Source organism: Salmo salar, chromosome ssa05 (assembly GCF_905237065.1).
Source record: "Salmo salar chromosome ssa05, Ssal_v3.1, whole genome shotgun sequence".
Classification (NCBI taxonomy): Eukaryota; Metazoa; Chordata; class Actinopteri; order Salmoniformes; family Salmonidae; genus Salmo; species Salmo salar.
The window spans coordinates 47,374,171-47,391,033 of record NC_059446.1 but is presented as its reverse complement, the minus strand read 5'-3'; the positions used below and the strand labels follow the sequence as shown (position 1 = coordinate 47,391,033).

General features: G+C 42.8%; 1 protein-coding gene across 7 annotated transcripts in view; it reads right to left on the bottom strand.

The window, feature by feature from the left end:
- LOC106604982 (receptor-type tyrosine-protein phosphatase U) overlaps positions 1-16,863 on the bottom strand; it is a 297,005-nt gene that overhangs the window by 54,240 nt on the left and 225,902 nt on the right. For 5 of the 7 annotated variants that reach the window (XM_045718284.1, XM_045718282.1, XM_045718286.1 and 2 more), the window contains 4 exons: positions 5,700-5,776; positions 1,780-1,797; positions 1,028-1,064; positions 165-262 (listed from right to left, as the gene is read on the bottom strand). In XM_045718284.1, coding sequence (XP_045574240.1) covers positions 165-262; positions 1,028-1,064; positions 1,780-1,797; positions 5,700-5,776 — 230 coding nt within the window. The remainder of the gene's footprint in view (positions 1-164; positions 263-1,027; positions 1,065-1,779; positions 1,798-5,699; positions 5,777-16,863) is intronic. The other 2 variants (XM_045718285.1, XM_045718288.1) reach the window with 1 other exon arrangement.

Genomic DNA, 16,863 nt, shown 5'->3' with positions numbered 1-16,863 from the left:
ACTATAGCATTTACATTCATCTGGTGTTTCAATTACTCTAACAATTATGTCTGTCTGAGCAAATAGCAGGGACCTGAATACTGTCCAGAGAAAATGTTATTGTGTCCCCCTTTGCACTGTGTGAGATGTGTGTATGAGGAGAGAAGTGTGAGTGTGAGACTCACCCTGCCTATCTCTACCAGTTTAGTGATCATGACGATGCTGAAGCAGTTCTCCTGCCACACCATCCTCCAGAAGTCATACACTGTCTCCTGTTTGGGCCCTGTGGGACAGAGAGGTAAAACCATCACATCAACCATCTCAGTCAAAAACAGTTTGCTGTAAATACAAAATTATCAATATGACTAGGGCCAGGATTGTTTCCTGACCACGTGACCTGATACTACTGTACTAAGTCACTTTTCTTGGACACAGGGTCAAGGTACATGCAGCTAGGTTATAAGTAGGACGAAATAGTTTTTCCTGGTCAGGTCACATGCCCTACTGTAATTAAAGTTGTGCTGTATGTACTGTGCTTCATAGCTGTTTTCATTGGTCTGTGCCAGCAAACTGTGGCTCAGTATGAGAAGTGACAGGTGAAACAGAAAACAGATCATATGGCCCCGAGGAAGACACTAAGAATAGCTCACTCAATCACACTTTCTCAGAGAGTATCTACACATCCAAACATGCACCTATGGAAAAGCATGCACACACAAAAAAAGGAAACTGATGTATACACACACAGTTTGTGCACCCAAACTGCTGCTTAGTAAGAGATCACAGTTGTGGATGATAGAGAGAGACTACAGATCTCCCTCTCCCCCTCTCTCCCTCTCTCCATGTATCACCCACCCCATGTAATGCAGAGGGTTGGCGGGTCACACATGCAGTCACCTTTTGATTGGATGGAGAGACACTTGAGGTCTGTCTGTGTCACTGTTGCTAGGCCCTACGTGGAAGTTCATTGGGTAGGTTGGTCAACCTCAATTTAACACACAAAAACACACACACAAGCAGCCAACTCCAGACATGGCGGGATACTCACCCTGAGTGGCTATGAAGTGGTTGGCTCGATGGTAGCCCTGAAAAAGAGAACAGGGATGACATGCTAAGTAAGCCATCTGTGCCTCAGACAGTGCTTTCAGCATGTCCACGGCATCCACGCACCACCTCAACCGGTCATAGTGGTAACCGTAACCTCCTGAGATTTGACCTCATGCAAGCACAAGTAATATAACTACATAGGGACACTTGTCACATGCTGGAGATGACAAGGCATGCCAGTGGGTATAGTGACAATGACACAGCTCTATATGCTTACAGGTCACACAAACAATGGGCCACAAGACAGTCTCGTCTTCTGCAGATATGGGAGCTCCTTCAAACGTGCATTCCTCTTTACTTAGCGGTTAACTTTGATTTAGGTATGGTCAGGAAAAGGGTACCTATTCACAATACCTCTTTCAACGGTATTGCCAGAGTGCAATGGTGCTCTGTTTATTCTACTGCATGATGAGCTACTGGCTTGAAGCTTGGACATGGCTCAGGTAGAAAGAGACAAACATCTAAGATTCAATGGCAGATAAAAGGAAAAGAGATGGCAACCCTCATAATTTCTTTACACTGCTGCAATCTGAACATTGTGACACCTTGGAGCAGCTTGCTTTGTGCCAACTCTGAATGCAGGCTCCCAAACACTAGACTGAAGGGTTTGAATTTTGAAAGAGGGATGTACTGCATGGGAAAGAGGGAAAAGAAAGGGATGGCAGACAATAGAAAGAGCAGTGAAGTACTTACTTCCCTGTTAATCCGAATCTACAGGGTCCAAAGTCGAGAAGGTGGGGAAGGCAGTAGAAAAAAAGAGAGAAGAGATAGAAGCTAGTTAACTAAATCTGACACAGTGGTTGCATTAAGGAGAAGTGTATCTTTAATTCTGTGCATAACACTTGTATATTTTATCAAAGTTTTTGATAAGTATTTCTGTAAATTGATGTGGCTCTGCAAAATCACCGGAGGTTTTGGAGGCAAAACATTACTGAACATAACACGCCAATGTAAACTGAGATTTTTGGATATAAATATGAACTTTATCGAACAAAACATACATGTATTGTGTAACATCAAGTTCTATGAGTGCCATCTGATGAAGATCATGAAGTTCATTTCCTCTCCATTTCTGGTTTTTGTGACTCCTCTCTTTGGCTGGAAAATGGCTGTATGTTTTTTTGTGACTAGGTGCTGACCTAACATAATCGTTTGGTGTGCTTTCGCTGTGAAGCCTTTTTGAAATCGGACACTGTGATTGGATTAACGAGAATCTTATCTTTAAAATGGTGTATAATACTTGTATGTTTGAGGAATTTTAATTATGAGATTTTTGTTGTTTCGAATTTGGCGCCCTGCACTTTCACTGGCTGTTGTCAAATCGATCCCGCTAAAGGGATTTGATCCGCAAGAAGTTAATGAAAGAAGATTGAGAAATCTAAGGAAATAAAGTTGCAGACAGGAGGAGAACCTGTATAGAGAGGTGTGCTTGTTTACATACAGTATGTGTGTATGAGACAGTGTGTGAGCGTGCGTGCACTCGTTCATGCACGTGCTGCCATGTGTGTGTATTGATTTGGACTGTCTCCCTATTTAACAAATTAGAGGCTGTCATATAGCATTCAGCAGGGTTCACTTGCTGAGTGTGGTGATGGAAAATACTGCACTGTATGTACTACAACACATGACAAACACAGGCAGCTGCCAAGCATGCATATACAGTGCCTTGCGAAAGTATTCGGCCCCCTTGAAGTTTTCAACCTTTTGCCACATTTCAGGCTTCAAACATAAAGATATAAAACTGTATTTTTTTGTGAAGAATCAACAACAAGTGGGACACAATTATGAAGTGGAACGAAATTTATTGGATATTTCAAACTTTTTTAACCAATAAAAAACTGGAAAATTGTCTGTGCAAAATTATTCAGCCCCTTTACTTTCAGTGCAGCAAACTCTCTCCAGAAGTTCAGTGAGGATCTCTGAATGATCCAATGTTGACCTAAATGACTAATGATGATAAATAGAATCCACCTGTGTGTAATCAAGTCTCCGTATAAATGCACCTGCTCTGTGATAGTCTCAGAGGTCCGTTTAAAGCGCAGAGAGCATCATGAAGAACAAGGAACACACCAGGCAGGTCCGAGATACTGTTGTGGAGAAGTTTAAAGCCGGATTTGGATACAAAAAGATTTCCCAAGCTTTAAACATCCCAAGGAGCACTCTGCAAGCGATAATATTGAAATGGAAGGAGTATCAGACCACTGCAAATCTACAAAGACCCGGCCGTCCCTCTAAACTTTCAGCACATACAAGGAGAAGACTGATCAGAGATGCAGCCAAGAGGCCCATGATCACTCTGGATGAACTGCAGAGATCTACAGCTGAGGTGGGAGACTCTGTCCATAGGACAACAATCAGTCGTATACTGCACAAATCTGGCCTTTATGGAAGAGTGGCAAGAAGAAAGCCATTTCTTAAAGATATCCATAAAAAGTGTCGTTTAAAGTTTGCCACTAGCCACCTGGGAGACACACCAAACATGTGGAAGAAGGTGCTCTGGTCAGATGAAACCAAAATCAAACTTTTTGGCAACAATGCAAAACGTTATGTTTGGCGTAAAAGCAACACAGCTCATCACCCTGAACACATCATCCCCACTGTCAAACATGGTGGTGGCAGCATCATGGTTTGGGCCTGCCTTTCTTCAGCAGGAGCAGGGAAGATGGTTAAAATTGATGGGAAGATGGATGGAGCCAAATACAGGACCATTCTGGAAGAAAACCTGATGGAGTCTGCAAAAGACCTGAGACTGGGACGGAGATTTGTCTTCCAACAAGACAATGATCCAAAACATAAAGCAAAATCTACAATGGAATGGTTCACAAATAAACATATCCAGGTGTTAGAATGGCCAAGTCAAAGTCCAGACCTGAATCCAATCGAGAATCTGTGGAAAGAACTGAAAACTGCTGTTCACAAACGCTCTCCATCCAACCTCACTGAGCTCGAGCTGTTTTGCAAGGAGGAATGGGCAAAAATTTCAGTCTCTCGATGTGCAAAACTGATAGACATACCCCAAGCGACTTACAGGTGTAATCGCAGCAAAAGATGGCGCTACAAAGTATTAACTTAAGGGGGCTGAATAATTTTGCATGCCCAATTTTTCCGTTTTTTATTTGTTAAACAAGTTTGAAATATCCAATAAATTTCGTTCCACTTCATGATTGTGTCCCACTTGTTGTTGATTCTTCACAAAAAAAATACAGTTTTATATCTTTATATTTGAAGCCTGAAATGTGGCAAAAGGTCGAAAAGTTCAAGGGGGCCGAATACTTTCGCAAGGCACTGTACATACAGCACAATACTGTATACCCACACACACACAGCCACACATACAGGCACACAGCCAGGCGATGAGTGACAAAGAGATCAAATCAAATGCTAAAGAGAAAAACTATCTGAGAGCTTGCACTTCTTCAACCTCTGCTTTAACAAACAGAAAACACATTTCAGAGAGAGGATAAACTTTTCCATGTAACCTCTGGTGAAATAGTAGTACTCCCCTGTGGCAACGTATTTATAATTTTTTTTACATTTGACATTTTAGTCATTTAGCAGACGCTCTTATCCAGAGCGACTTACAGTTGCATACATTTCATGCATTTAAATGTTTTTATTTTATTTTTGTACTGGCCCCCCGTGGGAATCGAACCCACAACCCTGGCGTTGCAAACACCATGCTCTACCAACTGAGCCACAGGGAAGACATTTATCATTCAGTGCCAGGGCTAGCCTTGTCAGGGGCCAACTTGGCCCTACAGCGGGCAGCACCCAAGCATTCAGTGGCATGTCTCTAATGATGCCTGGTCTCCCTGTGCCCTGACACTCTAATTGGCGCCCTCACAATGGCAGGAGTCAAAATAGGACAGACCCATTTTAGTTCCCTCTCAAGTGCCCTCTCTATGCTAATGAAGTCCCCTAAAAGCATTTCTCCTCCACAAGTCCCCTCTCTCTATATCTCTCCCGGCTTAACGATGTAAAAGGAGTGCTTTCACCTTTCCGACAATGCGTTTTAGACAAGTTTCTCTTATGATGGAATAATAATGAGCATTCATGACTGTACAGTCCAACAAATTGATGATGCATGTTGCTCTACGGGAAACACATTCTAGTTGATGCAGATGGAAACAAGAATTATAATGAAGTGAAGGTGAGCAGCCAAAGAGATCATGTCTCAGAGCTGCTCCCCGTCCATCCAGGGTTTGAACAACATCAATCCAGTCTATTCAATTCAGAGGGATTGGGGGATTTTACAAAGGGCTTTACCGCCAGGACTTGGTATTATAAAATGAATGTATTGTCTATTAATAGCGTTGGATAAGGGGTTGTAGAGGTAGTCACCAAACATACATGGCATCTGGCCGGATGCCAAGAGGAAGGTTTGTGATTGGATGGGGGTTGGGTGGGTTGGGGGGTTAGCCTGGTGTTTCCAGGAATAGGAATAACCTCTCACAGGTAAATCTGGGGAACCGGATTGCTTAGGGCGACACAAAATACCGTGAAATGGACTGTGGTTTTTCAAAAAGGGATAAGTAATGACTTGATGTGTTTCCCAGTATAACACTGTGATTGGACAGGATTCTGAGCAGAAAGGAAGGTGAACTGAGACTTACGTCTATGTACTTGGCGTTGATGTAGTCGGAGTTGGGGTCTCCAAAGAGTGGGTGGAGCTTGACTCTGTGGCGGTTGTCTGGAATGGACACAATGGGAGAATCACATATCAGCCATGTTTCCAATTACATTACATCCACACCACATACAACTCAATTAAATAACACATCCATACATTTTTTTTAAACATTTTTACATTATAAAAAAATAAGTACATAGAATAACACATTTATTGTAGTAACTTGACAAGGAATGCCTACACGCATTTCAATATCACTTTTCTTTACTTTCAACCTAAGAAATAAAATGTGTACAGCCATGAACACCTGGCTCCCAGGTGGCGCGGTGGTCTAAGCCACTGCATCTCAGTGCAAGAGGCGTCACTACAGTCCGTGGTTCACATCCAGGCTGTATCACATTCGGGCCATGATAGGGAGTCCCATAGGGCTGCGCACAATTGGCCCAGCGTCATCTGGGTTTGGCCGGGGTAGGCCGTCATTGTAAATAAGAATTTGTTCTTCACTGACTTGCCTAGTTAAATAAAGGTTACATGTAAATGTACAAACGGCATAAATACAGCCAAACAGTCGCATTGTACAGATCTGACTCAGGGTGATGACATCTTCCAAGGGGAAAAGTTACAGTCAATAATAACCATGCACACATGAATAGCAATCATACTATACTGCAAGTAAGTACAATTCATATTTAATGTGATTATGTATATAGTGTCCACACTATAACACTTCTCCCACCTTCATTTCAGAGGACAAGTACATTAGAGTGTCTAATTTGAGAAACAGACGCCTCACAAGTCCTCAACTGGCAGCTTCATTAAATAGTACCCGCAAAACACCAGTCTCAACATCAACAGTAAGCAACATCAACAGTGAAGAGGCGACTCCTCTGTCCAGTGTCTATGTTCTTTTGCCCATTTAAATCTTTTATTTTTATTGGCCAGTCTGAGATATGGCTTTTTCTTTGCAACTCTGCCTAGAAAGCCAGCATCCCGGAGTCGCCTCTTCACTGTTGACGTTGAGACTGGTGTTTTGCGCGTACTATTTAATGAAGCTGCCAGGTGAGGACTAGTGAGGCGTCTGTTTCTCAAACTAGACAATCTAATGTACTTGTCCTCTTGCTCAGTTGTGCACTGGGGCCTCTCACTCCTCTTTCTATTCTGGTTAGAGCCAGTTTGCGCTGTTCAGTGAAGGGAGTAGTACACAGCGTTGTACGAGATCTTCAGTTTATTGGCAATTTCTCGCATGGAATAGCCTTCATTTCTCAGAACAAGAATAGGATCTTTGTTTCTGGCCATTTTGAGCCTGTAATTGAACCCAAATGGATATTTTTTATTTTTTTTATTTCAACTTTATTTAACCAGGTAGGCTGGTTGAGAACAAGTTCTCATTTACAACTGTGACCTGGCCAAGATAAAGCAAAGCAGTGCGACACAAACAACACCACAGAGTTACACATGGAATAAACAAATATATAGTCAATAACACAAGAGAAAAAAAGTATATATACAGTGTGTGCAAATTAGGTAAGGGAGGTAAGGCAATAAATAGGCCATAATGGTGAAAAAATATATAATTTAGCAATTAAACACTGGAGTGGTAGATGTGCAGAAGATGAATGTGCAAGTAGAGATACTGGGGTGCAAAGGAGAAAAAAACCCAGTATGGGGCTATTTACAGATGGGCTATGTACAGGTGCAGTGATCTGTGAGCTGCTCTGACAGCTGGTGCTTAAAGTTAGTGAGGGAGATATGGGTCTCCAGCTTCAGTGATTTTTGCAATTCGTTCCAGTCATTGGCAGCAGAGAACTGGAAGGAAAAGCGGCCAAACGAGGAATTGGCTTTGGTGGTAACCAGTGAAATATACCTGCTGGAGCGTGCTACGGGTGGGTGCTGCTATGGTGACCAGTGAGCTGAGATAAGGCGGGGCTTTACCTAGCAAAGACTTATAGATGACCTGGAGCCAGTGGGTTTGGTGACAAATATGAAGCGAGGGCCAGCCAACGAGAGCATACAGGTCGCAGTGGTGGGTAGTATATGGGGCTTTGGTGACAAAACGGATGGCACTGTGATAGACTGCATCCAACTTGCTGAGTAGAGTGTTGGAGGCTATATTGTAAATGACATCACCAAAGTCAAGGATCGGCAGGATAGTCAGTTTTATGAGGGTATGTTTGGCAGCAAGAGTGAAGGAGGCTTTGTTGCGAAATAGGAAGCCCATTCTAGATTTAATTTTGGATTGGAGATGCTTAACCTCTCTGGGACATGTGGGACGCTAGCGGGACACACTATTCAACAGCCAGTGAAATAGCAGGGAGGCAAATTCAAAACAACAAAAATCTCATAATTCAAATTTATCAAACATAATCTCATAATTCAAATTTATCAAACATACAACTATTATATCCCATTTTAAAGATAATCTTCTCGTTAATCCAACCACATTGTCTGATTTCAAAAAGGCTTTACGGCGAAAGCATAACATTAGATTATGTTAGGACAGCGCCTAAACAAGAAAAACCACACAGCCATTTTCCAAGAAAGGAGAGGCGTCACAAAAACCAGAAATACAGCTAAAATGAATCACTAACCTTTGATGATCTTCATCAGATGACACTCCCAGGTCTCAATGTTACACAATACATGTATGTTTTGTTCGATAAAGTTCATATTTATATCCATAAACCCCATTTTTACATTGGCGCATGATGTTCAGAAAATGTATTCCCTCCAAAACCCCCGGTGAATGAGCACATCAATTTACAAAAATACTCATCATAAACGTTGATAAAATTTACAACAGTTATTGAAAGAATTATAGATACACTTCTCCTTAATGCAACTGCTGTGTCAGATTTTAAAATAGCTTTACGGCGAAAGCACATTTTTCAATATTCTGAGTACAGAGCTCAGCCATCAAAGCAAATTATACAGTTACCCGCCAAGTTCTGGAGTCAACTAAACTCAGAATAAGTATTATAAATCTTCACTTACCTTTGCTGATCTTCATCGGAATGCACTCTCAGGACTCCCACTTCCACAAGAAATGTTCGTTTTGTTCGATAAACTCCATATTTATGCCCAAATACCTCCGTTTTGTTCGCGTGTTCAGATCACTAATCCAAAGGCATAATGCGCGAGCGCAAAACCAGAGACAAAAAGTCAAATGGTTCCATTACCGTTTGTAGAAACATGTCAAACGATGTTTACAATCCATCCTTAGGGTCTTTTTAACATAAATCTTCGATAATATTTCAACCGGACAATAGCGTATTCATTACAGAGGAAAAAGAAGGAAGGGCGTGCCTGCGCAGTAAACAACTCGTTGGTCCCAGGCTTGAGTCAGTTCCTATTCTCTGCCCAGTAACAGTAGAATCATTAAAAACGGTTCTAAAGACTGTTGACATCTAGTGGAAGCCTTAGGAAGTGCAAAATGACCCCACAGACACTGTAGTTTGAATAAGGATTAGATAGAAAAACTACAAGCCACTTCCTGGTTGGATTTTTTTCTCAGGTTTTTGCCTGCCATATGAGTTCTGTTATACTCGCAGACATCATTCAAACTGTTTTAGAAACTTCAGAGTGTTTTCTATTCAAATCTACTAATAACATGCATATCCTACCTTCTGGGCCCGAGTAACAGGCAGTTTAATTTGGGCACGTTATTCATCTGAATTTCTGAATACTGCCCCCTGTCAACAAGAAGTTTTAAAGAAGCAATACAACTGGCCTTCTTTAGGCTAGTTGAGTATCTGGAGCATCAGGTCTGTGCCCAAACAATTTGAGCTTCTACTTTTCAAAATCCACCTTTCCAGAAACAAGTCTCTCACCGTTGCCACTTGCTATAGACTACCTTCTGCCCCCAGCTGTGCCCTGGACAACATATGTGAATTGATTGCCCCCAATCTATCTTCAGAGCTGTTAGGTGACCTAAACTGGGACATGCTTAACACCCCGGCCATCCTACAATCTAAGCTTGATGCCCTCAATCTCACACAAGTTATCAATGAACCTACCCCAGGTACAACCCCAAATCCATAAACACAGGTATCATCCTAACCAACCTGCCCTCCAAATACACCTCTGCTGTCTTCAACCAGGATCTCAGTGATCACTGCCTCATTGCTTGCGTCCGCAATGGGTCTGTGGTCAAACGACCTCCCCTAATCACTTTCAAACGCTCCCTAAAAAACTTCAGTGAGCAGGCCTTTCTAATCAACCTGGCCCAGGTATCCTGGAAGGATATTGACCTCATTCCGTCAGTAGAAGGAGCCTGGTTATTCTTTAAAAGGGTTTACCTCACAATCTGAAATAAGCATGCCCCATTCAAAAAAATGTAGAACCAGGAACAGATACAGCCCGTGGTTCACTCCAGACCTGACTGCCCTTGACCAGCACAAAAACAACCTGTGGCATATGGCATTAGCATCAAATACCCCCCACGATATGCAACTTTTCAAGGAAGTTAGAACCAATATACACAGGCAGTTAGTAAAGCAAAGGCTAGCTTTTTCAAACATAAATTTGGACCCTCTCTTTCTAAAATTATCTACCGAAATTGTTGTAAGCCCTATTGTATGCCCTATTACTAGCCTGTTCAACCTCTTTTGTATCGTCTGAGATCCCCAAAGATTAGAAAGCTGCCGCGGTCATCCCACTCTTCAAAGTGTGAGATACTCTAGACCCAAACTGCTACAGACCTATATCTATCCTACCCTGCCTTTCTAAGGTCTTCGAAAGCCAAGGTAACAAACGGATCACCGACCATTTCAAATCCCACCGTACCTTCTCCGCTATGCAATCTGGTTTCTGAGCTGGTCATGGGTGTACCTCAGCCACGCTCAAGGTCCTAAACGATATCATAACCGCCATCGATAAGAGACAATACTGTGCAGCTGTTTTCATCGACCTGGCCAAGACTTTCGACTCTGTCAATCACCACATTCTTATCGGCAGACTCAACAGCCTTGGGTTCCCAAATTACTGCCTTACCTGGTTCACCAACTACTTCTCAGACAGAGTTCAGTGTGTCAAATTGGAGGGCCTGTTGTCCGGACCTCTGGCAGTCTCTATGGGGGTGCCACAGGGTTCAATTCTCGGGCCGACTCTTTTCTCTGTAGACATCAATGATGTCGCTCTTGCTGCTGGTGATTCTCTGATCCACCTCTACGCAGAAGACACCATTCTAATACTTCTGGCCCTACTTTGGACACTGTGTTTACTAACCTCCAGATGAGCTTCAATGCCATACAACTCTCCTTCCGTGGCCTCCAACTCTCTTAAATGCTCTTAAATGCAAGTAAAACTAAATGCATGCTCTTCAACCGATCGCTGCCCTCACCTGCCCGCCCGTCCAGCATCATTACTATGGATGGTTCTGACTTAGAATATGTGGACAATTACCTAGGTGTCTGGTTAGACTGTAAACTCTCCTTCCAGACTCACATTAACCTGTTAGGGCTAGGGGGCAGTATTGACACGGCCGGATAAAAAACGTACCCGATTTAATCTGGTTACTACTCCTGCCCAGTAACTAGAATATGCATATAATTATTGGCTTTGGATAGAAAACACCCTAAAGTTTCTAAAACTGCTTGAATGGTGTCTGTGAGTATAACAGAACTGAAATGGCAGGCCAAAACCTGAGAAGATTCCATGCAGGAAGTGGCCTGTCTGACAAGTTGTGTTTCATCTTGGCTCTGTTTATTGAAGACTGAGGATCTTTGCTCTAACGTGACACTTCCTACGGCTCACATAGGCTCTCAGAGCCCGGGAAAAAGCTGAACGATATCGAGGCAGCCTCTGGCTGAAACACATTATCGCTTTTGGCAAGTGGCCGATCAGAGTACTATGGGCTTAGGCGCGTGCCCGAGTCGACCGAATGCTTTATTTTCTTTCGTCTGTTTACCTAAACGCAGATTCCCGGTCGGAATATTATCGCTTTTTTATGAGAAAAATGATATAAAAATTGATTTTAAACAGCGGTTGACATGCTTCGAAGTACGGTAATGGAATATTTAGAAATTTTTTGTCACGAATTGCACCATGCTCGTCACCCTTATTTACCCTTTCGGATAGTGTCTTGAACGCACGAACAAAACGCCGCTGGTAGGATATAACTATGGATTAGTTTTAACCAAACCAACATTTGTTATTGTTGTAGAAGTCCTGGGAGTGCATTCTGACGAAGACAGCAAAGGTAATAACATTTTTCTTATAGTAAATCTGACTTCGGTGAGTGCTAAACTTGCTGGGTGTCTAAATAGCTAGCCCTGTGATGCCGGGCTATCTACTGAGAATATTGCAAAATGTGCTTACACCGAAAAGCTATTTTAAAATCGGACATATCGAGTGCATAGAGGAGTTCTGTATCTATAATTCTTAAAATAATTGTTATGCTTTTTGTGAACGTTTATCGTGAGTAATTTAGTAAATTCACCGGCAGTGTTTGGTGGGAATGCTAGTCACATGCTAGTCACATGCTAATGTAAAAAGCTGGTTTTTGATATAAATATGAACTTGATTGAACAAAACATGCATGTATTGTATAACATAATGTCCTAGGGTTGTCATCTGATGAAGATCATCAAAGGTTAGTGCTGCATTTAGCTGTGGTTTGGGTTTATGTGACATGCTAGCTTGAAAAATGGGTGTCTGATTATTTCTGGCTGGGTACTCTGCTGACATAATCTAATGTTTTGCTTTCGTTGTAAAGCCTTTTTGAAATCGGACAGTGTGGTTAGATTAACGAGAGTCTTGTCTTTAAAATGATGTAAAATAGTCATATGTTTGAAAAATTGAAGTTTTTGCATTTTTGAGGTTTTTGAATAACGCGCCACGGGATCACACTGGCTGTTACGTAGGTGGGACGATTTGGTGCCACCTACCCTAGAGAGGTTAAAATGCATACAACATGAATCCCAAACGTTACAAATAAACTTATCTAAACAAGTCAATCAATGTTTATAATCAAACCTTAGGTACCCTAATACGCAAATAAACGATAAAATTTAAGACGGAGAATCGTTATTGTCTTTACCGGAGAAAAACACCATTGAACGCGGTCTCATTCACATGCTTGGAAACACTAGAGCCAAAATGGGAGCCACCTAGAAAAACTACAATTTCTGGCTAGTTTTTCCAAAAACCAGCCTGAAACTCTTTCTAAAGACTGTTGACATCTAGTGGAAGCCCTAGGAACTGCAATCGGGCACGATTTCGCCCTATTATAAAAGTGCCAGCCATTGAAATCAGTGGTAGGATGACATTTTTTTGTGGGGGGGATGGTTTGTCCTCGGGGTTTCGCCTGTCATTTCAGTTTTGTTATACTCACAGACATTATTTTAACAGTTTTAGAAACTTTAGAGTGTTTCTATCCAAATCTACCAATTATATGCATATCCTAGCTTCTGGGCCTGAGTAGCAGGCAGTTTACTTTGGGCATGCTTTTCATCCGGACGTCAAAATACCGCCCCCTATCCCAAAGAAGTTAAAGGAGGGACACCGAGTGGATTATTGACTGAAGCGCGGCAGTTAAACTGAGTTTTTATTGATGTAAAGAAGGACTTTATCGAACAAAAGGACCATTTGTAATGTAACTGGGACCTTTTGGAGTGGCAACAGAAGAAGATCTTCAAAGGTAAGGTGTACATTATATCGCTATTTCTGACTTTCGTGTCGCAACTCCCTGGTTGAAAATGATTTGTTATGCATTTGTCTGCTGGGTGCTGTCCTCAGATAATCGCATGGTTTGCTTTCGCCGTAAAGCCTTTTTGAAATCTGGCACGGCGGCTGGATTAACAACAAGTTAAGCTTTATTTTTATGTATTGCACTTGTGATTTCATGAAAGTTTAATATTTATAGTAATTTAATTTGAATTTGGAGCTCTGCAATTCCACCGGGAGTTTTCGAAATGTGAAGCTAGCATCCCACTAAACCGCAAGAAGTTAACAAACTATAGTTTTGGCAAGTCGATTAGGACATCTGTTTATGCATGCCCATACCCTAACCCCACCACCTCCATGAGGCACACGCTTTCTGCCATCTTCCCAGTAGAGTTGAAACCAGGACTCATCTGGGAAGAACTCACTTCTCCAGCGTGCCAGTGGCCATCGAAGGTGAGCATTTGCCCACTGAAGTCGGTTACAACGCCAAACTGCAGTCAGGTCAAGACCCTGGTGAGGACAAAACACGCAGATGAGCTTCCCTGAGAAGGTTTCTGACCATTTGTGCAGAAATTCTTTGGTTGTGCAAACGCAGTTTCATCCGGGTGGCTGGTCTCAGACAGTCCCGCAAGTGAAGAAGCAGGATGTGGAGGACCTGGGCTGGCATGGTTACACATGCTCTGAGGTTGTGAGGCCAGTTGGACCTACTGCCAAATTCTCTAAAAAGAAGTTGGAGGCGGCTAACAGTAGAGAAATGAACATTCAATTCTCTGGCAACAGCTCTGGTGGATATTCCTGCAGTCAGCATGCCAATTGCACGCTCCCTCAAAACTTGAGACATCTGTGGCATTGTGTTGTATGACAAAACTGCACATTTTAGAGTGGCCTTTTATTGTCCCCAGCACATGGTGCACCTATGTAATGATCATGCTGTTTAATCAGACACTTGATATGTCACACCTCACTAATAGGGATGTAAACAAATTTGTGCACAACATTTGAGAAAAATAAGCTATTTGTGCGTATGGAAAAAGGTTTTGCCATATTTTATTTCAGCTCATTTCAACATTCGACCAGCACTAAGGAAATCAGTCAATTGAAATAAATAAATTAGGCCATAATCTATGGATTTTTGTCACACCCCTCCAGGTGTCGCCCATCTTCCATATTATCTCCAGTGTATTTATACCTGTGCTCTCTGTTTGTCTGTTGCCAGTTCATTTTGTTTCATCAAGCCTACCATCGTTTTTCCCCGTACTCCTGTCTTTCTCTAGTTGTCCTGGTTTTGACCATTCTGTCTGCCCTGACACTGAGCCTGCCTGCCGTTCTGTACCTTGTCACACAACCCTTGAATACTGACCTCTGCCTGCCCTGACCCTGCCTGCCGTTCTGTACCTTTTGGACTCTGCTCTGGATTGCTGATCTCTGCCTGCCCTTGACCTGTTGTTTGCCTGCCTCCCCTGTTTTGTAATAAACTTTTGTTACTTTGAAACTGTCTGCATCTGGGTCTTCTCCTGAGCCTTGACAGTACGAAACTGCCCATGATGGACCCAGCAGACTCGGACCAGCTCCCCAACGCTGTCTCCTCCCAAAGAGCCACCATTGGAAGGCACAAGGAGTTGCTTCATGGTCTTACGGAAGGGTTCCAGACCTTGGCCGAACGCCATGACCACGAGTTGAACACATTGCTGGAGCAATTCCGCGGGTTGTATGTCAGGCAGCTTACCACGATGGTAACCTCCCAGCCCCTCAGTCACCCAGCTGTTAGCAGCGTGGCCTCCCCGGCCACCCCGGTTTCCCGAGAACCCCGCTTACCTACCCCGGAATGCTTCGCTGGAGAGTCGGGAACCTGTCGGGCATTTCTCGCGCAGTGTTCTCTTGTCATCAAGCTGCAGCCCTCCTCCTTCCCCTCGAACCGCTCGAAGATAGCGTACCTCATCACGCTGCTGTCCGGGAGGGCTCTAGCCTGGGCTAAGGCTGTGTGGGAACAACAGTCCACCGTATGCATCAGTCTGGAGGAGTTTGTGTCGGAGGTGAAGAAGGTTTTCAATTCTCTATTGTCCGGGAGAGAGGCCTGCCCGGAAGTTACTCCAGCTTCGACAAGACTATGCAGACAATACGGTGGATTTCGGCACATTGGCAGCTGAGAGTGCCTGGAACCCGGAATCGCTGTTAGACACGTTCCTGCACGGATTATCAGAGGAAGTGAAGGACGAGCTAGCAGCCCAGGAACTACCGACGGATCTCAACTCACTCATTGCCTGCTCTAAAACAGCCATAAAAAGCCAGACTACAGTTTGCAACTGCACATGGGGACAAAGATCGAACATTTTGGAGAAAAAGTGTCCTCTGGTCTGATGAAAAAAAATTAGAACTGTTTGGCCATAATGACCATCATTATGTTTAGAGGAAAATGGGGAGGCTTGCAAGCCGAATAACACCATCCCAGCCATTAAGCACGGGGGTGGCAGCATCATGTTGTTGGAGTGCTTTGCTGCAGGAGGGACTGGTGCACTTCACCAAATAGATGGCATCATTAGGAACGAAAATTATGTGGATATATTGAAGCAAAATATCAAGACATCAGTCAGGAAGTTGAAGCTTGGTCGCAAATGGGTCTTCCAAATGGACAATGACCCCAAGCATACTTCCAAAGTTGATTGGGGTCAAAATGTATTTTGTTAAGGTGTATGTAAACTTCCGACTTCAACTGTATATGTATATTGCTTTTTTATGGCTGTTTTGGAGCAGTGGCTTCTTCCTTGCTAAGAGGCCTTTCATGTTATGTCGATATAGGACTCGTTTTACTGTGGATATAGATATCTTTGTACCTGTTTCCAAAAGCATCTTCACAAGGTCATTTGCTGTTGTTCTGGAATTGATTTGCACTTTTCGCACCAAAGTATGTTCATTTCTAGGAGACAGAACACATTTCCTTCCTGAGCGGTATGACAGCTGCATGGTCCCATGGTGTTTATACTTGCGTACTATTGTTTGTACAGATGAACGTGGTACCTTCGTTTGGCATTTGGAAATTGGATGAACCAGACTTGTGGAGGCCTACAATGTTTTTTCTGAGGTCTTGGCTGATTTCTTTTGATTTTCCCATGATGTCAAGCAAAGAGGCACTGAGTTTGAAAGTAGGCCTTGAAATACATCCACAGGTACACCTCCAATTGACTCAAATTACATAAATTAGCCTATCAGAAGCTTCTAAAGCCATGACATCATTTTCTGGAATTTTCCAAGCTGTTTAAAGGCACAGTCAGCTAAACTTCTGACCCGACTGGTAAACTTCTGACCCACTGGAATTGTGATACGGTGAATTTTAAGTGAAATAATAAATAAACAATTGTTGGAATAATTACTTGTGTCATGCACAAAGTAGATGTCCTAACCGACTTGCCAAAACTATAGTTTGTTAACAAGAAATTTGTGGAGTGGTTGAAAAACGAGTTTTAAAGACTCCAACCTAAGTGTATGTA